Here is a 27,420-nt window from a genome sequence, read left to right on the forward strand (position 1 = left end):
GCAGGTGACTGACAGAGGAGCCGGCGCGCGTGCCCACGAGTGCCCCGGGAGATAGCGCGGCGCGGGCTGCAGCCGCCCCGGCCCGCCCGCACGACGCCGGGGCCCGGGGCCAGCGAGTGGCCGCTCCGCACTCGCCGGGGGCAGCCGGCGGCCCCAGCCGCAGCTCCAACCCCGCGGGGGCCGGGCCTCCCCGGCTCCCCGGCTCCCCGGCGGCGGCGGCGGCGGCGGGAGGCGAGCGGGCCGGCAGGCGGGGAGGCAAACACCCTGGCCGGCGGGGCCCGCAGCGCGCCCCGCGTCCCATGGATATAGCAACAGGTCCCGAGTCGCTGGAGAGGTGCTTCCCCCGTGGGCAGACGGACTGCTCGAAGATGTTGGACGGCATCAAGATGGAGGAGCACGCCCTGCGCCCCGGGCCTGCCACTCTGGGGGTGCTGCTGGGTGAGTGCGAGGTCGGGACGCCCCGAGTGGTCTACTGGCAGGGGACAGGGGCCTCGGCCCCTGGAGGTGGACACGGGGGGTCCAGGCCAACGGATAAAGGCAATGGTGTTGCAGAACGTGGGGGTGTCGGGGACACAGAGAAGACTCCTGGAGTGATCACCAGAGGGACGAGAGGCACGCCTAGACAGGCATCCTGAGGGGACAGAGGTACGCAGGGACACCCCCTAGGAGGAGCGAGGACAGGCACAGCTCTAGCCGCCACCTCCCATCCTCACTGGGCCGCAGTTCTAGAGCTGCCACTCGGGAGGCGAGAGGTAGGAGGCGGTGGCAGGGATGATGGAGAAGACAAGAAGTCACCTTGGCAAGCTTGGGAGTGGTGCCGGGTCACTTGGGGAAGGGCCGTGTCTAAGACAGAAATGTTCCCCGGGTCACCTACATTACAGATTTGGGGGGAGATGTGGGAGAGAAGACAGCGAACGCCACCATTGGGCGTGCGCCTAAGCCCTCACCTCGCCTGTCTCGGTCCCGGCCGGCTGCCCCGCGCCGTGCTCGTTCCTCCTCTCTTGTATTACCACCGAGCGCTGGATCTCCGGAGAAGGGGAGCGCTCAGCGCCGAGCCGAGGCTCCAGGCCCGCGCGGCCTCTCGGCGCCGGAGTCCGCCGACCGGGATGAACTCACTGAGTCTGCCCGGCCCCTGGCGCGGCGGCCGGGGAGGCGCAAGCATGCGGGCGGCGCTCCCGGGCTGCCCTCGCCTTTGGGGCCGGGGGCCGCGGGCACAGCGCAATCGGGACGCTGGGCTGGGCTGGTCGGCGCTGACGGCCCGGCTCTCGCCCTGTGCGCTGCAGGCTCCGACTGCCCGCATCCCGCCGTGTGCGAGGGCTGCCAGCGGCCCATCTCCGACCGCTTCCTGATGCGAGTCAACGAGTCGTCCTGGCACGAGGAATGTTTGCAGTGCGCGGCGTGTCAGCAAGCCCTCACCACCAGCTGCTACTTCCGGGATCGGAAACTGTACTGCAAACAAGACTACCAACAGTAAGCGCCTCGCGTCCTCCTCCTTCCCCGCCGCCGCCCGGCACTCGAGCCCGGCCGCCCCTCTGCCAGGCCGTGGCCCGCGTACGCCCTGCAGCCGGCCCCGCGCGCAGCTGGGCCCGTCAACTCCAGAGAGAACTCCGCGGGTTGCGCGTCTCCCTCCAGGGCAGAACCATCCCGGCCCGGCTAACCCCGGTGGGGTGGCCGGGACCCTCCGGCAGCCCCTAGTTGCCATCTTTTTTGTTCGGGAAACCTGCGCTGGGCTGCTCCCGTTGGAGTGCGTGGGACAAGGGCCCTGAGCGGAGCGGGGGATACGATGCTGCGGTCGTGGGACCAGGGCCTAGCTTCACGGAGGCCTGCACTGGGGACCGAGAATTGCTTTTCAAACGAAAGCAGTGCTGTAGGGAGCCGGGCCCGAGCGGTGTGCTTCCCCAGCCCCAAGGCAGGGTTTGTGTCGATTGGGGATTGCTGAAGCAAGGGGGTGGAGTGCCAGGGTGCTAAAGCGCGGGAGCCCTCGGGCATGCCCCTTTTCTGCCAGACTCCCTGCTGCCGTTTCAGTCCCCGATGGAGAGAAAAGGGTGTGCACCCTCCCCAGACCGTTCCATGCGGGAATCCTGCACACATAATTATTGTTGGCTGGAGACGCTGTCTAGGAAGAGGACCTTAAGAGGTGGCAAACCACAATCTGGGCTCCCCATGGGGTGAGGAGCTGACCAAGTCAGCCTTCCCCAGCAGGCCCTCTTTCTTGCAATGTGTGTATGTTGGGGAGGGCTGGCCTGCTTTGGCCTCCTGCAGCCCAAGCCTCTCAGGGTTGGGGCCAGAGAGTGAGCTGAGCCCTACCTGCTTGGCTTTTGTTTTTAGCTGAGACTATGGATTTGTCTGGCAGGGGGCGTGGGGTAGATAAAAGTAGATCCAGGTTTTTGTTTTGTTTCTTTTGACCCTCTGGGTTTTTTGCCTGGCGGTGTGATTAAGAGGGAGGCGGAGGGGAGCAACAGCAGGAAGAGAGGTGTGGGGATGCCCAGGGCAGCGACTACTGGGTGCCTGTGAGAACTTTGCAGTGACGCCCAGAAAACCATTTCTGATAGGGCTGTGGGGTGGGTAGGCTGCTCAGGTGGTGTGGCGCTCAGAAGGGGCTGTGTGTGCCCAAGCTTCTGAGAAAAGACAGGGCGGTCAGTGCTTGGTATCGATAGCAAGGGCAGCCTACCTGCTCTGCTCAGAGACTGTCCCGAAATCCACGCCCTGATGGGAAGGGGAGCAGCTTGACTGAGACCTGGAAATAGGGGGAGCTGCAGGCCAGAGCCCTGGAGAGGGCATCGGGTTCTACTTCAAAAGACCCCAGCTGAGCCCTCCACTAGCACCTACTCTGTGCTCCCCTGGTCCAGGGGCCCAGCAGGAGCTGCTTTCTGTGCCTCGTTCTTCCTGCCAGCCGGGGGGATCTGCAGGCAGGAACTGGGGCCCTGTCCTGAGCCGGCTCTTCTGTGGTCCCCAAAGACTGCCCCTGTCTCTGGAGCATCCCGGGTTAGGCACACTACCATTCATGGGGTTTGTGCTGTGCCCCGGACTGATATGGTTCTAGTTCCAGAAGAAGGTGAGGCCACCAGTCAGCTCAGCCACAGGCAGGCATAGAGCAGTATAAAGAAAAGGAGGAAAGTAGTTGGAGCTAGGTGCAGTCAGAGGCTTTGGGCTGGCCCCAGGGACTGGCCCCTCAGCGGGGCTCACCAGCCTCCAGTCCACATATCCTGCTGTCCTGCACCCCTCCTCTGGCTCTGCCTGCCCAAGCTCAGCTCTGGTGGTGCCACTGCCCAGGGCAGCTCAGCCTGGACAACTCAACACATGGGGGCCGGAGGCCCAGAAAACTGGAAATGAGCCTCCAAATCATTTGTGCAAGTTTTTGGAAAAAAAAAAAAAATTTTTTTTTTTTTTTTTTTTTTACGTTTTGTAAAGACTCTTTCCAGCCACTTGTACCCATCTGCCCATCCTCTCCTCCCCACACTCCAGTCATTCATAGCAATTTTCTTTAAAACAAGGAGAGGGTGCTCCCCTGGTTCTTCAGAGCAGGGAATTGTAAAGTCACACAATTTGAGCTGGATGATCCTTTAAAGCTGAAAGGCCAACTCCCTGATTTTACAAAACAATTAAGCATTAGACAACTATTGCTTTGCTGAAAGTATATTTGTTTAAAATAGAAAAAAAGGTACCTAAGAGCTTTCTCCCTCAGTGCAGCAGGGGTGTGTTTGCAAGTGAATTTTGGGTCCGGGTGAATCTCCAGCGCAGAGTCTAGGTCCTGTGGGCAGCATGCCTCTCATGGTGTCCTCCTCCCTCTCCTGTCGCCTCTTTCTTCCAATAATGCCAAGCAGGTATCTGCACTAGGCTGGCCGGTGGAGGAGGGGGCAGAAGTAGGGGTTGTTATCAAGACAATTCTGGGGACAAATCCTCCGGTGTATCTCGCATCAGCTTTTCTCTGGGAGAGCAAGGGCAGAGAGGCAAGCAGGGGCTCACTGAGAAGCGATGTTCTTTGCACAATAAAAATGTATTTCAAGATTTATTTTTTTCTTTGAGGATTGCAGATGCATATTTATTGCATCTGTGCCGAAATGCTTTTCAGACGAGAATGCAGGCAAGTGGGCGCAGAAATGTGCCTTCTCGATTTTGTAGAGTCTGCGTCAGTGGTATAGGGAAATTAACACACACCACCCCCCCACCCCCCCGCCAAAAAAAAAAAAAACAACTTTTGAAAACTGTTTCTTCGCCTTGAGAGGAGCTAAAGGGCTCGATCCTTGGAAAGAGGTTCTATTTTTATTAAGCGTCTCTTCCTCCTTCCGATTTATTTTAAAGATCCGGGACACTCAGAGGCACAACGTTATTTTACGCACCACGGGGGTGATTAATTGACCTTCGGGCGCATTTAATAACGTTTGATAAAAATCCATCCGCACATCATGATCCTGCAAAGTGGAGAGCGGAGCCACGGACATTTGGGCGTTTTCACGCGTCACTCGAAGTCTTCTTTTTCTCAGTTTCGTGTTTTTGTGTGTGGGAGGGGTGTCTCCTTCAGGGGAGAAAAAAAGCATCCGATCGTTCAGCTGTGCCCCAGACTTCGGCCCCTCGGCAGCCCGAGCTCCGTTTCGGGTAGAAAATCAGGTTAGAAACCGGGAAGACCCACAACCTCCAAACACAAACACCCTCTCCTTCCTCCACCCCCAGAACACATTTAAAAAATGACATTACCAACCTCCTCGGTTTTGTTTTTGTTTTTTTTTTTTTTTTCTCTTTTGCCGCTTAGCCAAATAGAATTATGTAACTCTCTTTTCCTGCCGTCTGTCGCTCGTCTGGAAAGGGTTTCTATCATTCTATCCCGAGGAGATGGCGAATTCCGGGAGGAGGCTCCGGAAGGGGGGAGGGTCGTTGGCAGAGTCCAAAAATCTGTCACAAAATGGAGCCTAATCGCTTGGAAGACAGCTCCCAGATCTGGCCACCCGAGCCTCGTCGGTGTGCGGCCCGCGGGAGCCTGCGTGCGCTGAGCGCCCACCTCTGCGTCTAGGGCTGGCGGCGCCTTTTGGCTGCCGGGCCGGCCCGGGCGGCCTCACCTCTCCACCGTGGAGCCCACGCGGTGCCCTGGGCCTTGCCTGCCCAGGTAGGATGCCCCCACAGCGGCGAGAGTGGGGCAGCGAGGCTTTGCTTGAGTTTCACCAAAAAAGCTGTCTGAATCCTGGGGTGATTTTCTTTTCTTTCTTTCTTTTTTTTTTTTTTTTTAAATTTACCCCAGCTGATTGTGGCTCCAGTGCCCCAACCCCAGTCTTCCCCAGCGCATTCCTTTCCTGGGAAATGTTTACACCGGGAAGGGCCTTCCTGGGAGATTCACCTCACCTCCCAGCACCGGGTGTGGCGCATGGGGAGAGCAAAGTCAGGCCCCAGCCTTTGCTGGCGGCTGCTTCTCCCTGCTTGGGAGGCCTCCTTTAGGAGGGCGCCAGTTACACCAGCAGCATCCCCTCCACCAGTGGGTACCCCAGCTGGCATTGCTCCCAGCAGACTAGTTTTGAGCTATGACATCCCTACCCACAGCCTGGGGTAGAGTAGTGGGTCTGTCCTGGAAACGGATTTCCTTAGAAGGAAGAGCCAGCGCTTTGCCTTACTTAAGAGACTTCTCAAATGCTCTTCCTGGACATGGAAGGGCTGAGGGGCTCCCTCTACCAGCCCAAATCTAGGGACCCTCTGGCCCCCGGGAGGGCACCTCCTTGATTAACCCCAGCAACTTGGCTGCAGGCGGAAGGGTAAGCAAGGGCCTTCCTGAGGCTGCAGTTCTCTGCTGCTGAACGGATGCATTATTCACAGCTGACTCCTGGCTCACCCTGTATTCCCCAGGCCCCGGGCTGGTGTAGCCTAATTTGTTTGCTGGGTTTTTCCCGAGTGGGGGAAGCAGGCTGTGAGAATCTCCTCTGGGGTATGTGAGGCTCCCTCCTGTGTGTCCTTTGGAGCCAGGCTTAGGACCACAGAGCCCCAACACCTACCTGAGCCTCTTCTGTAAAATGGGGGACATACCTACCTGGGATTTTTATGAGGATTGGAGATAATGTGCCCCAAAGGACCTGGCATCTTGCCTGGCACATTGTTAATACTCTGGAAATTGTTATTGTTGCTTTATCACCATCAGCATGGCAAGGAATGCCTTGTCTCCGAGGCCACACACCATACCACCCATGGATTCCATGCCAAAGAGAGGGCAGCTGGTATGCTAGGCTTGCCATAAGGAAGGATGAGGGACACCCCTGGGAAAACCATTCCCTTTGCCTGAGTGGGACACTCAGGGTTTACCTCCGGGCCTCAGCACTCAGCAGCTGTGTGATCTTAGCCAAGCGGCTGCCCATCTCTGAGTCAGAGGTTCTCCATCCACAGAATGGAAGTGACGATATAATTTCTCAGGGAGGTTGTGAGGATTACACCGGGTACCTGAGTAGGGGTGAGGAAGCTTCAGTAAATGTTCCATACTTCATGGGATCCAGTATCCTCTCCTGAACCTCCATAGAGGCAGAAAAGCTTCTGATTACATGAGTGAAAACAAATGCCAACTGTGCATTGTCAAGAAGGGCAGCGGGCAGCAGGGTGGGCCTGGCCTATTCCTTCTTGTGGCAGGGCGGGCGGGGTGGTGGGGCAGCGCGTGGAGGTTGGGCTAAATCAAAGATCTTTCCATTGGAATCTCCAGGGTCTACATATAACTTGGAAAAGCACACTCAATAATATAATTTAGTATTTGGAGAGCTGTTCATGTTCATTTGCTCTTGTGATTCAAATGACAGAAAATAAAGCTCAACCGACATCTCCCAGGCTGCAGGGGGGATTCCGAAGAGATGGTATGTGTGGGAGAGATCCAGGGATCAGTGTGTTTTTCAGGTGAGAAACACCAGCGCAGGCAGTCAGAAGGCTCTTCCAGCCCAGGGAGGTTTTTTGGTCCATAAGAGCTGGCAGTGCTTCCCCAGGGAACTTCCTCTATCCTGCAGCTGTGAGGTTTTTAAAACAGAAAAGGGAAAACACACACATACACACACAACCACCCAGTCCTACTTTGGCATTAGTTAGGCGGAGGGATGGAAGATACTCTCAGTGACATGAGTTATAACTTCCAATTTGTTGGACACCACAATCAGGCCTCAGCTTTAGGGGAGGGAAGAAGGAGGGATGGTCCACTCATCCAAGGAGTTCCTGTGAGCTGTCAGTCAACGGAGGGTGCTGGAGGACCCAAGGCCCTTGGCTCTCTGGCTGACCCAGCCCTCTCCAACCTCCAGATTCTGTGCTGATGGCAGCAGAGAGCAAAACCAAAATTATATGTATTTATTGCCACTGCAGTCAGAAGTGGGGAGGCGGTGGTACGGAGGGGAGGGCAAGGCTGAAAACCATATTTGAAAAAGTTGATTCACGAAGGCAGAGGAAGCAAAGTGGCAGACGTTTGCCATTTCATCGGCCGGCTGGTGTTCTCCATTCATGTCATAAATGTCTCCTGTCATTTGAAGCCAAAAGCAACATGACTTGGTTCCCTGGTGGCCTATAGGGTTTTTCTCCATTTTCTTTTTTTTGCAGTAAATGTTTATTTGTTAATGATATACTTTAAACAGCCTAGCCTTGACCTCAAGTCTCCTGAAGCATCCATCTCCTCTCAGAAAAATCTTTCAAAGTTTGTGTAATTTTGAGGGGAAGGTGTAACTGACAGGGCAGTGAAGGGCCTGTGTTTGCTTTAACTACTGCGGTGTTGGGAGTGGAGGGGTATAACGGGCCACTGTGCTCCGAATGGCAACTTTCTTGAGTTTCAGGCCTGGCTGACAGCACTTCCTCGATGCCCTTTACCTTTGGGTCGCCTGATCAGTACAAATAAATTTCTGCAGAGGCCCTTCCTTTGTAATTCCCAGGGCAATATTGTATCCATTTCTGTTCAGCTTTTTGATTGGCAGCCGCTGGATCTGCCTGGTAGACCCTGGACCCTGAAAAGAGGTAGGGGAGTCTCAGGGTCCAGGAGACGTGTGTATGCGCACACTGGGGAGGGAGGGGGCTTTGTCTCAGTCGGGAGCCAGGCCCAGACCAGGACCAAGTGTGCCGGCTGATGGCAGAGCACCTGGCTGGCCTGGCGCTTGGTGACCTGGGGGCGGTGATGGAGGTGGGTGGGGACCCGGTTCCTGGAATCGGGTTCCAGGAGAAACAAAGATGTTTGCTTCCTGGCCGGCCATGCTGTCAGAGGTTTCCTCAGGAACTGTGAGGTGGGTGCCAGCCGGGGATGGTGCTGAAGGCTGTCCAGAGCAACAGAGGTGCCCACCGGGGCCGGGGTGAGGAGCCCGCAGAGCAGCGCACGCTAGGTGCAGGAAGATGAGTGAGCATGCTGGAATACCGAGCTGCCAGGGCGCCCCCCAACCCCAAATGCCTCTGCTGATGCTGCCCACCTCTGATGGCAAGGAGCTGGGTGTGACCGCCCTTCCCCTCTCCCACCTCTGGCTTTCAAGGGGGACTCCGTGACTGTTTGTCATGTGACTCCTGGATTGCCATAGTTACTGGGCTGCCGGGGTGTGGGCACCCGCCCGGGCCTGGAGTTGCCCAAGCCCATGCAGACGGAGAGGACCAGGGTGCTCTGGGGCCACCTCCTCCAAAGGGCAGGCCCTCCGAGGGGGACACAGTTTCTCAAAGGAAAGAGCAAGACGGCAGTTAAGACGGGGGCTCGAGAATGTCTTTGGCTCCCAGTAATGCAGGCCAAGGGCATTTAGGAAAGCTGATGCCTCTTCCGGAGCTTCAGTTTTCTTTCTCTGTGTAATAGGGATGATCTTTCCAATCTCACTGGGTTGCTCAGAGGAAAAGTGAAACAAACCCAAAGATGCCAGCCTACCTTCGGCATCCAGTCAATGTATGTTTCCTGCCTGCCTGCCTGGGATGGAAGCCTGAGGCGCTCTGCCCGGCAGGAATGCATTGTCTGCCTGAGTGGGAGGCCCAAGGAGCGCAGCTTCCTAAACCGACCTCCTAGAACAGCCATGCCCACCCTCTTACTTCTCACCCGGGTCTGGACTAGTGTTTGGGGGTTTTCCCATTGCAGAACCCCAAAGCCGGCACAGGGCTGGCTATCAGAAGCTGGTCCTTGGAGGCAGGCAGTCAGCAGCCTGTGGATGGACCCCCATTACTGTGGGTAAGGCACATAAGTTCCCAGTTTTTCCCAGCAGACCCTGGCAGTTGCCAGGGTAGGTGTTACTAACACCTAATAAGGTAGGTTAGCTGTACTAACCCCAGAGCATCAGGCCACAGAAGTGCATCTGGAAGGAAAGCGACGGGTGTTTTTTGAGTGTCTAGATGGACACTCACCTTTTTTGCTGCAGCTCTGTGTATTGGTGAGAAAACCCAGGCTGGGAGAGTTAATAACTTCCCCCAAGTCCAGAGTGACTCTGTAGCAGATTCTTCCCCAGATGGGGCTAACTCCCAAAGCGGTAGGGACCCTGCACCCCTTCACTCCTGACGTTCTGGAAGCTCTACGTTCCCATCTTGGACCGTTGTGACCCTCCCTGGAGCACCCAGAGGGAGGTGGGGGAGCAGTGTCACCGCCGGAGGTTTGGAAGGGGTGGAGTTGGGTGGATCACTGCTCTCTTCCACCGGAATGCCCCAGTAAGGCCAGTCCCGGCCAGAGAAGGAAAAAGGTTAGAATAACTGCCTTTCTCGGGGCGGGAGAGCTGCCTTCAGCGCCCCCCTTCGGCGCTCAGGTGGGGCGGCTCTCAGTGGTCTCCACCCGCCTTCTCCTCCAGGCCCCCCTCTCGGAGAGTTCCTGCTCCTCGTTCTATTTTACCCCCGAGTGGGGGCAGCGAGGTGCACGAGCTCCTCGGTTCACCGGCTCCTCGGTTCCCGGGATCCTTGGCCGAGCCACGGGGCGCCAGCGGCGGTTGATGAATTTCGGTGTCACCAGGGGTTTAGCCCGGATTTGGGAACCGAGCGCTCTAATACGCGCACACGGTCCTGCCCTTTCTAAAGCGCAGCCCTTTCACCCAGCCGCTGATTTATGAAGGAACCCGATCCCGGGACGGGCTGGACTGGAGCCGGGAGCCCGGGGCCCGCGCGGCAGCCTTCGGGCTCCTTCTCGTTGCGGGGGCCCTTGGCGGCTCCGGGCGTTCTCCTGGGCTGGACTCGAAGAGCCCTGCCGGGCGGGGCCTCCCGCGGCCCAGGACTTCCCTCCGAGCCACTTGAACCCCCTGGAAGGGAGCGAGGCGGGTGGAGAGAGTTCGCGTTTTCATTTGGAATTGAGCAAAGCCCTCGCCCCTCCCCAAGCCCTGCGATCGACCCCCTCGGGCAGGCCCTAAAGCGGCGAGATCGGGAGGTTTGTTTATCGAGGGAATAGAAAATTGAGGGGTGGGGTGGGGGGAAGCGTCCAAGACCTTTTTTCCCCGCCGCAGAAACATGCAAAGTCCCTCAGCTCCTGGAGGCGGCGTGGCGCCCCGATAGCCGAGTTCCCCGCGCGCCCACGCGGGGCGACCCAGCGCCCTCCCTCCTGCGCCCCTGGCCGAAGCACGGCGGGAGAGCGGATTTTTTTTCAGATTTGGTTTGCAGGGGGGAAATGGGGTTGTATCAATCCACAAATATTTACTCTTAACAGACTTGTATCTGTGGAGATTTCTAACAAAGACAGTTTAGGGGGATTACAAAAACCCTAAACCCCGTTTTTCTCCCGGACTTGGTACTTTAAATGCCAATTACAGGCGAGCCATATCCAACAGCAACGGGGGGGAGGCGAGCAGGGTCCGGGGAGGGAGTGGGGGGCGAGTCCAGCCATTAAATGTAACTTTTCATTATGAAAAGGCTTTCGCCGGTTTTATCTTCTAATAAGATTATGTCACGAACACAAGTACCTAGGATGGTGCTGAGTGACAGGGCTCTGTCGTTTAATCAGAGGCTGCGCCGCTCAAACTGCGGGGCCCTTTGTCCGACGGAGTGAACGACGGAAACTTGCCGTCCTAATCCCCTTATTCATGTCAGGCAGAGAAAAGAAGCCGAGCACCTTACAACCGTGTCCCCTCCACCCCTTCCGAGGGCGGAGAGAGGAGGAGGGCTCCAGCCCTGTGCCCCCCACCCCACCCCCAGGCGCCTTTCGTTTCCCGTTGCGCTTGGGTCTCGGGAGCCCGCCAGGCATTCCAGCAAAGGTGGGGGAAGGGGATGCTTTTCGGGAGCCTCAATTGTCAGCTTCTGGAAAATGGGGGCAAAGGCCCCAGGACCAGAGGATTCAAATTGGTGGGCCTTTTTTTTTTTTTTTTTTTGCCTCCGTTGACAGAGGACACAGGTCCTGTCTGTTGTTCCCTTTCTCCAGGAGAAGTGGCATTGGGCAGTACACGCCCATCATCCCCTGTAAAGCAGGATTGAGAAGCCGGGAGAGGCCGGAGGGAGATAACCAGGCTGGGGCCCTCCGCGGTGCGGATTTCGTTGAGATCCCTGGGACTGATGTCGCCAAGCTGGTACCCCTGAGAGTCTCAGGGTTGACCGTTCGCAGCCTACTCGCTGGGCCCCTTTCTTCTGAGGGCGAATTCCTTTGTTCAACCCCTGCGGAAACCTGCTTCTCCGCTGGGCCAGTGGCGCCTTTATCCTCGCCACCGCCGCCTCCACCCCTGTCCCACAGTATGCAGATCTTTTCAGAGGAGCTCGGGCCGCCCATACCCAGCCAGGTCCACCGACCCCGGATCCTCGACGTCGCTACCCTGCCTGAGCTCTGGCAACCAGCTAGATCTCCAGCCCAACAGCGGGGGCGCGGCTGCACACTTCAGCCGCTGGCGTTCGCCTCGGGGCGCAGTGGGAAGCCGCGGGCTTACGAGAAGTCGCGGCGCACGGCTCCGGGTCGCTGCACAGGCTGAAAAACACCAAAAGCAAAACCAACACCCAGCAAATGAAACCCCCGCGCCCCCAGGGCTTCGCTCAGCGCCCCTCCAGGGGACCATGCCGGCGACCTCCCGCCTGGCTTCTAGGATCTCAGACCCAAAGCCCCAGAGTCAATGGAACCGGTGTGTGTGGGGGTGGGGGGTGGGGGGGTACTTCGGCGGAATTTGTCTCTCGTATACCCAGCTCCTTGGTCTCCTTTTAAAGCTCTTAGGCTGTGCTCCGGGGCAGCCTCCCGGGGATCCCATTGCGCCCTGGGAGCACTCTGAAGACGCCTGACTGCACGCAGTCTCCTCCCTCTCGAGCCCAGGCTCCGGAGCGTTGGGAGGATCGGGCTGAGAGCAGGGTGTCACCTCGTAAAAGCGACAGGCAAGGGCTGTTTTATGGGGAGGGAGAAGGGGCAGGAAGCGATGCTTCCATCTCTGGTCACTCTAGGACAGAGAGCCCCAAGGAGGGAGCCCCATCTGAGCAGGGGACAACCAGGGAACCCGGGCAGGGTCAAAAAACAGCCAGGGCTGCGGCTGTGAAGAAGGGCATGGGGACCGACCAGAGCTGGGAAGGGGACCAGCGGGCCTGGGAATTCGGAGCTCACCTCCCGCCGGTGCTCCGCCGCAGCCCCCTCTGCAGTGCCTGCTGCAGCCAGCAGCCAGCCCCGGCCCTTCCTCCCAGGCCGAGGGTGGGGGAGAGACTTTCTCCCTCGAAACACTTGATACCAACTTTGTTTTTTTGGCAAGAAAAATAAGCCTTGTTTGGAAAGGGGGGTTGGTGGTCGAGCGAGCGGGGGGAAGGAGCGAGCCGCCGGCGGCAGAGCAAACTTTGCGGATTAGGTTTCAGCGCCTCCGCCCCACCCCCAGCCCCGCGGCGGTGATTTGTGCGCGGGGGGTCTGTGACCCTGCGAGGCATCAAACGGCCCGCGGGAACCGGCCGAGTTCAGAGGGACAGTGGGCAGAGGGGCGGCCTAAGACAACGCAGATGGTTCATATCAGCCCAGCCGGGCCAGCCTTGGGCTCGCAGCGTCTGCCCGCTAGCCTGGGCTCCTCTGGCAGGGGAGAGGCCTGGGGTCTTCCAGGGAGGCCAAGGCCTCAGCTGGTGATAGGTGGCCAGCAACGGAGCAGTCATTGACCAGCGGGTCACAGCTGAAAGAAGGCGAGGCAGCCAGTGACAGGGTTCTTCCACCAGCCAGTCCTGACCACATCCAGCTAAGGTGGGGCCTGACTTCCAGGGTAGTCTCCGAGAACTGAGTGATGCCCAAAGGAGACCCTCCCACTGCTGCCCTATGGCAGCTGGACTCATCCAGGTCATAGTGCCCCTTCTCCGGGGACCATGAGTGGCCTTTTTCCTCTCCAGGAGGTGCCCTATCCTCAGCCTGCCTGCTGTAATGGGTTCAGAAAGCCCTCTCTGCTGACATTCATTCACTCATTCATTCATTCATTCTACCACTAAGGTAGACTGCCCTTCCTCTCTCTGCGGACCCTAACCCTTCTGCCTGATCTGGGCAAACTCCTTCCTCCCTCCTAGCTCTTAGAGAAACCTAAGACAGAGGCTCTCTCTCAGGTTAGCCCAGAAACTAGCTTTGGGGGCTGGGCCTTGGGTGGTCAGGGTACGAGAGGTCCTTACCCACACCAGCCTTGGCTCTGAGCCTGCTGCACCCCCACCCCAAAACTGGAGTCCTGCAGTAGGCAGTGGCATGCCCAGGCCTCCCTGCCCTGGTCTCCAGGACCTGGCTTTCTCCTTGGCCTCCAAGGACCTCAGAGGACAGGATCACACCTGCCACTGGGACCTTGGGCTGGTTTAGAGTATCCCAGCTGAGGGCCTCTTTAAGATCCTTGTAGAAATGGGAAAATGAGGCCCAGGTGTAGCCAGGTGTAGCCCAGCATCTCAGTGGTAGCAAAACAGAGTCAGGAACCTCATTCCGCTGCCTAGTTAGGGGTCTATGTGCCAACTCCACAGTTCCTTCTAGAACCCTCTTCTAGGCTCTGGCTTTATCAGTGACCTTGTCAGTTCCCCTGGGCTAGGCTCTGGCTTTATCAGTGACCTTGTCAGTTCCCCTGGGCTGAGGCCACTGAGGTGGTGGGCAGATGTTGACCTCAGACAGACCACTGAGAAAAGGTCCTACAATTCCAGTTCCTAGAGGTCCTACAATTTTGCAAGCTTTCTGGATAGCATGGGGTTGTGTGGGCTTGGGAATTTTATCTTCTAAATTGGGACACCAAAGGACAAGAGCCAGGTGGCACAGTGCCACATCCCATTATCTCTCTGTCCCCCAAGTGTCAGACTCCCAGACCCCCTGGGCTTGGCCCTTCCTCTCTACAGCAGGTCACAGGGAGGCCAGCCGCCTGGCCAAGGCCACAGAGGGCCACTGGGCTGCCAGGACCTCTCGGGCCTCTGTCTCCCAAGGTCCCTGCCTCGGGGGAGCAGCCGGCTGGGTCATCTGTGCACAGAAGACACATCTGTCTTCCACATGTTGGAGGCCGAGCAGAGGACATGTGGTTTGGGACGTGTTATCTTAATCATATTTATTAACCAATCCTGAAATGTAAAAATGTTTGATATTGTTACGATTCGGAAAAGATCCCTGAATCTACATGGCAACAGATCAGGGGATCCCGCCAGCGTCAGCCAGGTTTCTTTCAGCTGGGCTCAGGACACAGCTTTGGAAGTTCTCTCAGTTGTTCTAGTGTGGTGGGATCTCTGTGCTGTGAAGTAACACTTCCCGCTTTCATTTTCCCAAGCAAAGATCTGAAGCAAAATTAATTACCCGCCTTGACTGATAGTTGTTCTGTTGGAGTATGGTTCTAATCCTTATTAACATTCTCTAAAGTCAGGCATGAAATATGACTTTTGCACCACACTCTTTGGCATATGTTTTTCTTTTCCAGGATATTTTTCAGGCTATCTCTGAGCCTCGCTGCTGTTCATTATTTCTGCCATAGGTCTAAAGTTGCCGGTCCCGCACTGAGCCCAGCCAAGGGGGTGGGGAGTGGGAATGACACATCTCCGCTCACAATGCAAATTGCTTCTGATTATTGAGCTTTGAATGTTTTCCTCCATCATGTTTTTATTAAAAACTCCAGCATATTTACGCTCAATGGTGTCTTCAATTAGGATTTTTTTTTTTAAGCCGGGGGTTCTCCTTTCTATAGCAGTATGTAAAGAAAATAGTTGTTATGACCGCAAAATTACCGTCCAAACCTGGTTTTAGTAAATCTGGCCCCGCTTTGACAAGCCCAGTGGGCTTGGAGCTTTTTTTCCCTAAGTGTTCCAGCTGCTGGGGAAACAGACAGGGAGGAAGCCCACAGAAGCCTCTGTTCTGCAGGGTACTCGTTGCGCCTCTCAGGGGCGAACACTTCCCAAGTTTGGGAGCTGCAGAAGGGGGTCTGGCTGCAGGGGGCTGGCTGATGGGCAGACCCAGGCCAGCAGCACACAGCCTCAGCAGCAACAGTACTCATCACAGCCGATGCTTGTCGAGGGGCCGTGGTTTGTCAGGTGCTGCTCTAAAGGGTGGGTGTCCCAGGTGGCTAGTGGTAAAGAATCTGCCTGCAGATGCAGGAGCTGCAAGTTCAATCCCTGGGTCATGAAGATCACCTCGGGGAGGAAATGGCAGCCCACTCCAATATTCCTGCCTGGAAGCCCATGGACAAGCCCTTGGACAGAGGAGCCTGGTGGGCTGCAGTCCACAGGGCCACAAAGAGTCAGACACCTGAACGACTGAGCGTGAACGCACTCTAAGGGGTGCTCTCATTATTTATCTCACTTTCAGATAAGGCAAGAGGCACCGAGGAGCTGAGTGACTTACCCAAGATCACACAGATAGTAAGTGGAACTGGGATTGGAGCCCAGGCATTCTGGCAGGAGAAAACTTTCAGCCATCCCATAGGAGGCAAATTCCAGCCCCTTGGGTTCTGTACCCAAGTGGTGGCCTGGCACCCAACTTCACATTATTCGTTGAATGAACACTTTGTAATTAAAGGCCAGTGTTCACTGTGTGCTGCCTGTGGTAAGGGTTTCATGGGGATTCGCTCATCGAATCTTCTCACCACCCTGGGGCAGGTATTGTCATCTCCCATTTTGCAACTTTGACCTGAGAGGTGCGGTGTTTTCCCATGCAGCATCCGTTATGTCCAGGCTCAGGGCTAAGCCCTTGGCACCCCACATCTTAGCAAGAGTTCTGAAAAGCTCAGTTGTTGACCCAGATTTCCAGGTGACAGACCTGGGGCTCAGAGAGGTGAAGACACATCCGCAGAGTCACACAGCCAGCATGGAGCTGCACCAGCATCTGTAGGTGCCAAGACTGGACCATTCCTCAGCCTCGAGGGGCTCGGGGTTGGGGGAGCACTGGGACCAGCCTTCATGGTGGGTCTCACTTGGGATGAATAACTGTCCTGGCAGGAGGCAGGACGTATCTTGGAACTGACCGGAGGAGCATGTCTGTGTCCAGCCTTGTGCAGAGTGATCACGGCATCATCCCATCCTAGCCTCCCCTTGCAGATGGGGAAGGCAGGGCACAGAGAAGTTAAGTGACTCGCCCTGGGTCACACAGCTAGTGAGCAGCTAATGAGATCCCTGCTCCAGTGTCCTGGCTTTGGGGTGGTGTTTCTCAGACATTCTAACTCATCGTTACTGTCATTGACATCATGCGTGACCATCCTGAGTGCTTCGCAAACACACAGTGACAGCAGGGTGGTTCCCAGAGGGAGGGTGCTTTCCCAGTGTCGCCCTGCAAGATACAGCCAGCCAGGGTGTGCCCGCCTACTCAGGGGCAGGGGACAGGGGAGCAGGGGCCAGCCGCTCCCTGGCAGATGAGAGGTGGATGGGAGCCCTGCCAGCTCTCCCAGGGCTGCCTTGACTCCTGCCCTGCCTTCCGGGCTCCGGCTGCCGGTACAGCAGCTCCGGGCAGGCTCTGTCTGCCCTTTGAAGGGGGACAGCCTCCTGAGCCTGTCACTTTGAACTGCAGAGGAGCCTGCGGTGAGGGCCCGGCCCCCTCCCACGTGCCCCCACCCGCCCACCCCTCCAGGTCTGGTTCCAGTCGGCAGGCCTGGAGCCGGAGGGGCGGGCAGGGCGACAGCCCCCCTGTGGGATGTCAGCCTGATAAGTGAGTAGCGGCAGACCCCTGGAGGAAGATGGAGCAGGCCGCCCACTGGTCCAACTGTCCCACGTGGTGAGAGTTCAAGCCGGTCATCGAGGTGGCATCCTCCACAGACAGGCCCTGGTGACTGCAGAGAAACATCTCCCCAAACATCAAAGATTTAAATTAAAATAACAGTAATGACCGTAATAATAATGATAACTTATAAAAGGAAACCTCTCACCCTGGGGCACAGGGAGTATCATGGCTTCAGCCACGTGCTCTGTTTGGAGACCTCTCAGCGGCAGGAAGTCAGGAGGGCTGGTAGGTAAGAGACGGGTGCACTTGGGCAGCTTGTTACCAGGAACACAGCTGGGGGCCTTTTAGTTGTTCAGCCAGGTCCTGGCTAAACTGGGCCAGGATGGGGCAGAACCACCCCACCCTCTCAGAGCTCCTGGGTAAATTGGTATGCTGGGGGTGGGACGGAGTTCAGCAGAAATCATGCTCGCACAGTCCTTATGCCTGGGAATGCTGGCCTTTTCTCTGATTTTGTGACCCCAGAACTGATTCCTCGGGAGGCCAAGAACTTCTCCAGATTCTTAGGTAGAGAGAGAAAAGATGCCAGTGCTTTGGAGCTGCAGGGTTTGGAGTTTGACCTAGGCTCTGCCACTTCCTGGCTTTGTGACCTTGGGTTAGGTGCTTTACCTGTCTGTGCCTCAGTTCCCCCAGGGCTTCCCAGGTGGCACTAGTGGTAAAGAACTTGTCTACTCATGCAGGAGACCTGGGTTCGATCCCTGGGTTGGGAAGATTCCCCTGGAGGAGGAAATGGCAACCCACTCCAGTATTCTTTCCTGGAGAATTCTACGGACAGAGGAGCCTGGAAGGCTACACAGTCCACGGGGTTGCAAAGATTCAGACATGACTGAAGTGACTTAGCACGCAGGCACTCAGGCCTCAGTTCCCTCACAGTCTATTGAGACCCAAACACCTGCCTCAGGGTAATGATGAAATTCAAAGGCAAAAGCTGGTGAAAGGGTCAAGGTTATGTGTATGGCTTTTGCTGATATTGTTACTGATGCTCCCATAGTCCTTTGCGTTGGGTCTGAACAGGCACCTGGCTCTGGTTATGTGTGTCAGGCAGACTCTTTGCCAGACTTCTTTGTGTGCATTGTGCCTCGGCTAGAACAAGGCATGGTGCATATAGTAGGTGTCCAGTTAGTACTGAAAGAATGTATGAAGCGATAGTTTATGGCTAGGCTGACTCACCTGGATTCCAGGCTCAGCCTCTTTCTAGCTGTGTGACCTTTGGTGAGTTCCTCAGCTACTCTGAGCCTCTGTTCCCTTGTTGCTAAAACAGGGATAATAAAAAAGCCTAGCTTCTCAGGTTGTTGTGTTAAATGAGATGATGCATACAGAGAACCATACTGGTAGATGTGAGCTCTTTTTGTTGTTGAGAACGGGCCATGAGCAGGGGTCTGGTTAATCACTCAAGACAGAGTCTGTGTGCAGGGTTATCCTGGAGAGTTTGTAGAGGGCATTCCAGGTAGGGGCACTAACAGCAGGAACAGTAGGGGTTAAAGTGGTGGGCTGAGAAGAGTGGGCTGAGACAGTGAGTCTGGCTGGAGGGACTGCCTGGGGACTGCTGGGGCATGGGGCTGCAGAGGGAGGTGGGGGCCAGTAGCTATGCAATGGGGTGTGGATTTATCCTGCGGGCAGGAGGGAGCCATTGAAGGTTATTGGATGGGGGAGTGACAGGGCTGGAGAGGCACTTTATGGAGATGACATTGGTGGCGTCTGCACAGGATTGGAAACTGGAGACAGGCAGGAGGAGGCGAGGGCAGTGGCAGGGACTAGAGACAGGACAGGTTCATGCCAACTTGAGGCAGCACTGAGGGCCAAGGGGAGGGGGTAGGGCAAAGGGAGAGTCAAGGGGGCCTGGGGCTTGGAGCTGGGGTGACTGGAAACCCCAGATTCTGAGCACTCTGGGCTGGACACAGCAAGAATGAACCACTTGGCTGGGTGCTGGCCAGATCCAGCTTCATGGGCACGTTGACTGTTCAATCACACTGGGCCCTCCCCTTAGAAGAGCTCTTATACTCAGTTTAATGCTCTGCCATCACCCTCTTGAAATTCTTAATGTGTTTTGAACAAGTGCCCTGTATTTGCATTTTGTGCTGGGCCCTGCAAAATTATGTAGCTGATTCCAGTCCCTGAGTCTCGGGCTCTGGGCTCTTGGAATGGAGGCCTGGGAGAGCTCAAGCTGGAACCAGGCCTGCAGGAATTAAAGAGACCTGCCTCTCTACCACAGAGCCGAGGCTTGTCCTCAGGTGGCTTCTTCCTCCTGGCTTGGCCTTCAGAGCCTTCCTAGGTCAGTTTAATGCTCTGTCATCACCCTACCTCTTCTGGTATCCTCTGAGCTCAGCCACCAGCTCACCTGCTGTTCCCCACACAGACCCTTGTCCACATCCAGGTCTTACTCAGTCTGTACTGGTGGCTTCAGGCTCTGTCCCCTGGCTTCTATCGTTCTGTCTTCTCCAGGAAAAGTCCTCTGAAGGCCTGGCATAGGAGTCATCAGTGCCACACAGTGCCCCTGGCTCTCCACCCCTCCCTCCTCCCCACTGAGGCTTGGGTCAGTCTTGCAGTGCTTCATAAACATGCAGATTCCTGCTCTAACCCTCAGGGTGAAGCCTGTGAATCTGCTTTCCCAGCTGGTCCCCAGGGCTGCCTGTACACACTGGGGTGAGAACCTCTGCCCCAGGTAACCCCAAGCCCAGCACAGGGCCTGGTCCTGGCTAGGTGCTCTGTGTACTGAGTGAATGAGCTGTGGTTGTCTCATCCTCTTGATGTACGCAGCCTCCCTGGGGCCTGCGTGGAATGGCATTAGTGGGTGGCTCTAGGTGGTGGTGAGATGGAGCAAGTGTGGGTCTGAGGAGGGTTGAGAGAACACATGACCCATCCTGGGGACTGTGGCTGGGCCAGGGTTCTTCCCTTCTCCCTGAAGCCTTCTGGGTGTCGGGTATGCCCTCTAGGAGACAGAAGGTAGGCAGGACCCTTCCCCTCCCGCTCCTCCTAGAGGGCTGTCTGTTCCCGGTGTGGTCCCCTATGTGTGTAATCACTTTGTTTCTTTATACTGCATAGGCACTGAGTTAGGGATTCACGCTATTTCATTAAACCCATACAAGTGCACGAAGCAGGGTCTGTTATTATTCCCATTTCAGAAACTGAGGCACAGAAAGGGAACGTCAGCTGTCCAAGGCCATACAGCATAGCTCAGCCTTTCCACCATTTGGCCTCTGAGACATCTGATCTCCCTGTGGCCCCTGTCCATGATGTCCCAGGAGAGCAAGTGTTCAGTGAGTATTTGGGGAAGGGAGGGAGAGTAGAAGGAAGCCCAGCCTAGCCTCCCTGCCCCTATCTAACTGGAAGGACTCCTGCTCCAGGCAGGGCTGGAACCCAGGCTGAGCTGAAGCGTCGCAGCCCTGTGCGTCTAGGGATGGAGAGCATGAGGAGCTCAGAGGAGAGCAGCTGGCAGGCAGGACAGGTTGTGCGGGTACATTCAGAAAGCTCTGTGCTGGAGGACCAAGGCCAGGCAAGCCTCTTTGCCCAGTGGTGCCAGGGCTCTGCCAAGAGGCCCGGGTGAATCTGTTCCAAAGATGGCATTCTATGGATAAAGAAGATGCGGTACCTTTATACCATGGATATAGGTATGCTGCTGCTGCTAAGTTGCTTCAGTCGTGTCTGACTCTTAGCGACCCCATGGGTTGCAGCCTACCAGGCTCCTCCATTCATGGGATTTTCCAAGCAAGAGTACTGGAGTGGGGTGCCATTGCCTTCTCCGGATATAGGTATATAATATAGTAATAATGTAATATTACTCAGCCATTAAAAAGGAAGGAAATGCCATTTGCCACAACATGGATGAACCTAGAGATTGCCATACGGAGTGAAGTAAGTCAGACAGAGAAGGAGAAATATGGTATGATATCCCTTATATATGGAATCTAAAAAGAAATGATGCAAATGAACTTACTTACAAAATAGGAGCAGTCTCACAGACTTAGAGAACAAACTTACAGGTTGCCGGGGGAAGGATAGTCTGAAGAGATAGTTAGGGAGTTCAGGATGGATGTGTATACACTGCTATATTTAAAATGGATCAATGGAGAGGTGGCAGGAACTAAAGCTTTCAAGTCCCTGTTTCCATTGAGTTCATATTCTGATGGAAAATGCAAATAAATGTGTTAAAAGGAAAAACCAAGGAGAGCAAGGGGGACAGGAGTCCCCTTAGTCCCCCAACAAGGACCAGCTGTGTAGCACATGGAGTTTTGCTCAATGTTATATAGCAGCCTGGATGGGAGGGGAATTTGGGGGAGAATGGGTATATGTATACACATGGCTGAGTCCCTTTGCTTTCTACTTGAAACTATCACAACATTGTTAATCAGCTGTACCCCAATACAAAATCAAAAGTTTGGAAAAAAACAAAAATGGCATCCCAGAATCTTGAGTGGAGCCCCCTTGATGCCAGGCCCATGTAGGGTTGGGAAGGTCTGAGGAGCAAGACAGATGCAAGTCTTGCCCTTGGGCGGCTGGTGGGTGGGGATCATGATCCAGGAGGCAGACAGCATGGAGGAGACCCAGCTAGACGGGCCCTGAGGAACTAAGTTGGGTGGGTTCCAGCCAAGAGAAGACAGGTGCCAGGAGCAGGCCTGGCACATAGTAGGTGCTCAGGGACCTTCCCCATGACATTTCTCAGTTGTCCACCTACTGCAACAGCCCCCTTAATTGATACCCCAGAGGACAAGGCTCCAGGCCCTCCCTAAAGCCATGACTATGAGCTGCTGTCTTGAATGAGTCCTTTGATCTTTCTGAACCTCAGTTTCCTTAACTGTAAAATGGGTACAACTATTCCTCCCCTCCAGGTCACTGGAAAGATTAACCATAGGAGGATGTGAAGCTCTTAGCACAAAGCTCATCACTCAAAAATAGAGGGACTTCCTTGGTGGTCCAGTGGCTAAGACTTTGAGCTCCCCGTGCAGGGGGCCCAGGTTCAATTCCTGATCAGGGAACTAGATCCCACAAGCCACAACTAAGAGTTCACATGCTGTAACTAAAGATCCTGCTGCCGCAGCAAAGATCGAAGACCCCAGGTGCCACAGCTAAGACCTGGCACGGCCAAATAAATAAATATTTAAAAAAAAAAAAGACCAAGGTATAAACGTTAAAAAAAAAAAAAGAACAAAGAAATGTTTCTTTTACAACTATTGTGGTGGTCATTGTTATTTTTGTTATTAATAAGAATTCTAATAAAATAAACCACAGGAAGGCCAGTCCACACCCTCTGAACCCTCCAGGGACTGACTTAGCTCCCTTTCTCCCCTCTCCCGCACCTCCTCAGGGCCAGCCTGGTCCCCCATTTCTGCCTCCACCCCTACCCCCACCCCTGCACAGGAGCAGAGGTGACTCAGCTGGCCCCACCTTGCTTGTACTCCAGCCTCTCAGGGACAGAGTTGGGGGTGGAGGAACGGGGGGGATGGTGGGCATCATTTAATCCTGTGGATGGAGGGCTGTGACAAGGGGAGGGTCCTTAGGGAAAGGGCATCTGGAGGAAGGGGTAGGGAATGCTGCCCGGGGAGGTGGGAAGCTTTACTAAGCGGGGAACATTTGGACAGAACTGGGAGAGGCAGGAGGGGGTGCTTTCCAGGCCCAGGGAATGGTGAGAGAGCCAAGGCCTGGATACGTGGAAGACTGTGGCCTGTTAGGAGAAGCAGTGTCCCCTCCTTCCGCTTCCCTTCCTGCTCTGTCCCAGGCTGTCCTTCCCTTAGATCAGTGTGGTCTGGCCAATTCGATTCAAGGTCTAGCACCCACTACATGCCAGGCTCTGGCTGAGCTTGTCACATACACCTGTAAAGACCTCTGACACACCTGCCAGGTCGGTGTGATTATCATGCCCATTTTACAGATAAAGAGATTGAGGCTCCGATGTGGTAGGCAACTTGCCCAAGGCCACACAGCTGCATCACAACCAGATCTGACTGCAGCCCCTGCCCCTCCATCACCCCTCCCACTCCCCTTTTAGTGAACAGCTTGTCATCCACTTGCTCATTGCCCACACCCTCATGTCACCTGGGGCTCACACACAGAGGGTATGAACTCTTGGGACTGGGGAGATTGGGAGCAGGTATGGCGGAAGTGGACACACAGGAAGTGTGTGTCTGAAAACCCACTTGGAGGCAGAAGAGATGCTGGAGTAAGGGCGCTCCAGGGTGAGGGGACTACTTGGGCAGAGGCAGAGGCCGGCAAGCCCCGGCCATACCAATAATTCTGTGCACGTGGCTGATGACACGACCCAAGCACCCTGACCTTGGAGGTTCAAAGGAGTGAGTGTGTTTCAGAGCCTGGTGCTCCTTATCTTGGTCTCATCCCTTTCTGCCATTTAACTCAAGTTCCTTTGCCTATGAATGGGGCAAATCTAAAACCCCAAATCAGGATTTTCAGCAAATGAAGAAATGGTAGCTGCTATTTTTAAAGTAGTAATAATAACAGTAATAACAATAATGATAATAATAGTAATGAAAGTCTCAGAACATTACAGCTGAGGAAATTGGAGCTCAGAGAGGTTAAGTAGCTGCTCTGAGGTCACCCAGCTAAGGAAGTGGGTGGTTTGGACTCAGGTCTGAGGGCTGTACCTCTTGGTGCTGTGGGCTGCTGCTTCCCTAGGGAAGGGAGGGGAGGTGAGCCAAGGCCTGATTTGAACCCAGGCAGTCTGAGCCAGTACCTGCCCTGTGGGCTGCCAGGCTCTCGGTGGTGGACAGAGAGAGGCATTTCACTCCTACGGCCCAGGAACAGGTGCAGGAGATGAGGAGTTTGGAAAAGACTCTGATGGAAGAAGCGTGGGACATTGTGGACCCTGGGGAAAGGGCTCTTCTCCAAGACTAGGGGGCGTGGAGGAGGACTTCCTGGAGGAAGAGCTGTCCACACTGAGAGCTGAGGGATTATCAAGCTAAAGTGAGGAGGGGAGCAGCTTTGGGGCATCTGGAGGCGGGCCGTGGTGGGGGTGCAGAGAGAGGTCAGATCACACAGGGTTTGGAAGGCCATGCTGGGAGTCTGGCCTTTACTCTGGGGGCCACTGGAAGCCTTGGAAGCATTCAAGGCAGGGCAGTGTCCTGGTCGTATTTGAGTGATGAAATTCACTCTGATACTGTGGATTGCAGGGGGAGCAGAGGGAGGGCAGAGAGGAAGTTGTACACATGGAGAGGGGGCCCTGCAAGGCGTTTTTCACGTGTGCACACCTGAATGCACATGGCTGTAAGCACAGGTGGGTGTTGGCATCTGTGTCCGTGTCACGGGACTTGAGCTCCTCCTGGCCTGCGGTGGGGACTCAGTATGTCAGCAGGCACCGGACACACCCACGTGTGTGTGCACATACCTGGCATCCATCTGTGTGAGTCCATCAGTGACGGTGGTGTGTCCCTGTGTGTTTCCAAGGGTGTTTGTGTGTGTGCACACATGGCAGGTTGTGAGGTGGCAGCTCTGTCCAACCATGCTGTCCAGGAGAGGCCCATCCAGCCTTGGGCCGGCCCAGCCCACGTGGATACCACCCAGTCTCAACACCCTGGCCGGAGGCTATCAGCTCCTCCTCCGCTGAGCTTTAGTGCCTTGTCATCTGAGGGGGTTATCGCTGCTGTAAATCATCCCCCGAATAGTTTAATCACCACCGAAGTACCTGCCTGGCTCCCTGCAGCTGAGCTGATGGCTGGCGGGTGGCGGGTGGCAGGCGCAGCGCTCTGGAACAGACAGCATCTGGAGAGGCAAGCCCCGAGCCTCCTTGGGGACCCTGGCTGATTCTCCCACATCTGAATGCCAGTGCATATGGAGGGCGGGCAGCAGGGAGGGACAGTGCCTGTGTCGGTGTGTGTGTCAGTGTGTGTGCACATGTGTGTCCCTGCCTGGGCCGCTGTGTGCCTGGGTGTGCCGCGCTGCAGGTGTGTGTGCGCCTGACATCAATCCTCTGTGCCCGCAACCGAGCGTGCCTGCCTGTCACCATGTCAGTGAGCGCGGGTGTCAGGATGCACACGCACGTTTTTACCTGTCTGCCTGTGTCTGTGTGTGTCAGCGTGGGAGGGTGTGCTGCTCCAAGTGTGTGTGGACACCAGTACTTCCATGACGGAAGGGTGTGTGCACATGTTGCGTGTGGGGAGGTCATGTGTGGGTGTGAGTGCTGGCCCCTGTAGGCTGATACGGCAGGGCGTGGGGAGGGTGGACACACGTGTCAGTGAGGGCACTGGTGTGTGCACGCCTGTGTGCACGTGTGTCTGGACACAGGGAATGGGTGTGATGGGTGGAGAAGCAGATGGCCCCTCCTGGTCTGTGACGTCCATGGCCACGGTCAGAGAGCCCAGCCCAGGTGTGGGCAAGAATTTACTCTCACCTTCATCATGGTCAAGAGGGTGGAGGGCGGGGTGTGATGAAGGATGAGACTCTGGGGCCGCGGGCAGCAGCGGCAGGCAAGCGCACTCCCCACTCCCTTCCCAGGTGGGAACAGTCAGCAGCTCCTCCCCTTCCTCCTCCCCTGCTCCCTCCTCCTCTCATCTCCCTCCTCTCTCTCCTCAGGTGCTGAGCCCAGGCTTAGCTCCAGGCCAAAAGGTGTGGATACCGGGAGAGGTCAGACCCAGACCCTGGGAGGAGACAGACGCTCCTGGCTCCTCTCCCATGGCCCTGACCAGGGGTCTGCTTTGGGTCTGTGGTCAAGGACTTTCACCAGAGTGCCCAGGCTGGCGCCGCAGGGCCTGGAAGCATACAGAGAAGGGGTCACACGGCCTGTGCCCAGGCAGGGGGCAGGCGGGCAAGTTGCTAGAGGCCCAGGCGGGCCTCTGCGGGTGTCCCTGGCAGGCGGGGCACGGCAGGTGTGCACCAGCGGATGTGTCCCGGTGGGTGTGTCCTCACAAGTGTGTCCCAGCCCGTGGTTCCCCAACAGGTGTGCCCTGACAGGTGTGCCCTGCCCCCAGTTTCCCTGGGAGGAGCCAGGGGGGCCGGCTGCTGGGCCTGCAAGAGTGGCTGAGCCTCCAGGGCTCCCGGTATCACCCCCTCCCTACCCCCTCCTGCGGGGAGGCCAGGACCCTCCCGCCGCTGCTGCCCCCCGCCCCGGCCGCCGGCGGCCTGGCCACCCCAGGGAGCTGACCCCGACCCCACCCGGCCCCCCACATCCCAGCTCGGGGGCTCACAAAGGGAGAGAAGAGAAGAGAAAAATCGCAGAGATTTGTCTTGTCTGGGGCTGACAGCGGAGCGAGTGATTGCCAGGCCCGCTTGGCAGTTTTTAATCATTTTATCTCTGTTCTCGGCTCTCCGGGGAGACAGCCAGTGCTTAGCAGTCTGCTCAGAAAGACCTCGGGGCGCGTGGCGCAGCGGCGGCTCCGAGCTCCCATTATTAGCTGTGCTCTTCGGAGCGCGCTCCGATCTCTCCCGGGGGAGCCGGTGAAAAATTAACACGGGCCGGCGGCGCGGGCGCCCGATGTAACTGTAATTACTCCATTGATATTCCTCACACAATAGCGCTGTCATCAGTCATTTACATAAACTTTCTCTCCGCGAAGACGGGCGGAGGTGCCTAATCCTATTGGGTGCTTCCACTGCATGCATTATACATGGCAGGGGGGCCCCTAGGTGCGGAGGGGAGGGGAGAGAGAGGAGGGAGGGTCGTCGGAGAGGAGAGGAAGGGACTGGGAGGGGCCGGGAGGAGAGGAGGGGAAGGGCGAGAGCCTTGGGAAAGAAGTGGAAGGCAGGGAACCAGCAGGAGAGCCGGGGACCGGCTGGGCGGGGCGGGGGCCAGAGCCATAAGCCACACCCTGCAGGGGGCGGGGTCCCGGTGGGCTAGAGCCCCGTGGGGCTAGGGTCCCGCCTTGCCTGATGAGGGTCCCACTGAATCCGGAGCCCTCCAGCCAGAGTCGGGCAGGCGAGGCTCCTCTGTTGTGTCGGGGTTGGGGGAGGGAGGGAAGGTGGACCCGATCCCCCCCAGGGGTCCCCAACAAAGCCTGTCCCCCGATTCGGGGACCATTCCCCACTTCCTTACCCACCGGGAGGGCCAAGCCCTAAACCCTGCTGGGCATCTGGGCTCAAGCTGGAGGCTCTTCAGCTCCTAAGGAGTTAAAAACCTCCCTGGAAATTACCCCGTAATGACCTAATTAAAGACTTCAGGGCCACCTACTCCAGGGTGAAAGCTAATAACACCCTCCCAACAATAATAATCCTGGTGGAGCCTCCTCCCCCCACCCCGTTATTGCTGCAGCCTCAGCCCCCCTTTCCACCACCCCCACCTGACTCCCCTCCTCCTCTGGTCCTGCCTGCGCAAGCTGGTGGTGTCTGGGGGCCGGCCAGGGGCTGAGCCCCAAGCTGGGCAGGGAAGGGCTCAGGATGGGACCAAGGGGAGAGGCCTGAGATAGTCAAATTTCCATTGCTGAATATTTAATGAAGCCCAGCGCGGTTTATTTGGTTGGCCTGTCGATTTTTATTCTTCTGTC

General features: G+C 56.4%; 1 protein-coding gene across 2 annotated transcripts in view; it reads left to right on the forward strand.

Annotated features, from left to right (window-relative positions):
- Positions 1-233: 233 nt before the first annotated feature.
- Positions 234-27,420, forward strand: part of LMX1B (LIM homeobox transcription factor 1 beta) — an 86,867-nt gene continuing 59,680 nt past the window's right edge. For both annotated transcript variants that reach the window (XM_024999579.2, XM_024999580.2), the window contains exons 1-2: positions 234-438; positions 1,284-1,470. In XM_024999579.2, coding sequence (XP_024855347.1) covers positions 300-438; positions 1,284-1,470 — 326 coding nt within the window. In that variant the 5' untranslated portion in view covers positions 234-299. The remainder of the gene's footprint in view (positions 439-1,283; positions 1,471-27,420) is intronic.

This window comes from Bos taurus, chromosome 11 (genome assembly GCF_002263795.3).
Source record: "Bos taurus isolate L1 Dominette 01449 registration number 42190680 breed Hereford chromosome 11, ARS-UCD2.0, whole genome shotgun sequence".
Lineage (NCBI taxonomy): Eukaryota > Metazoa > Chordata > Mammalia > Artiodactyla > Bovidae > Bos > Bos taurus.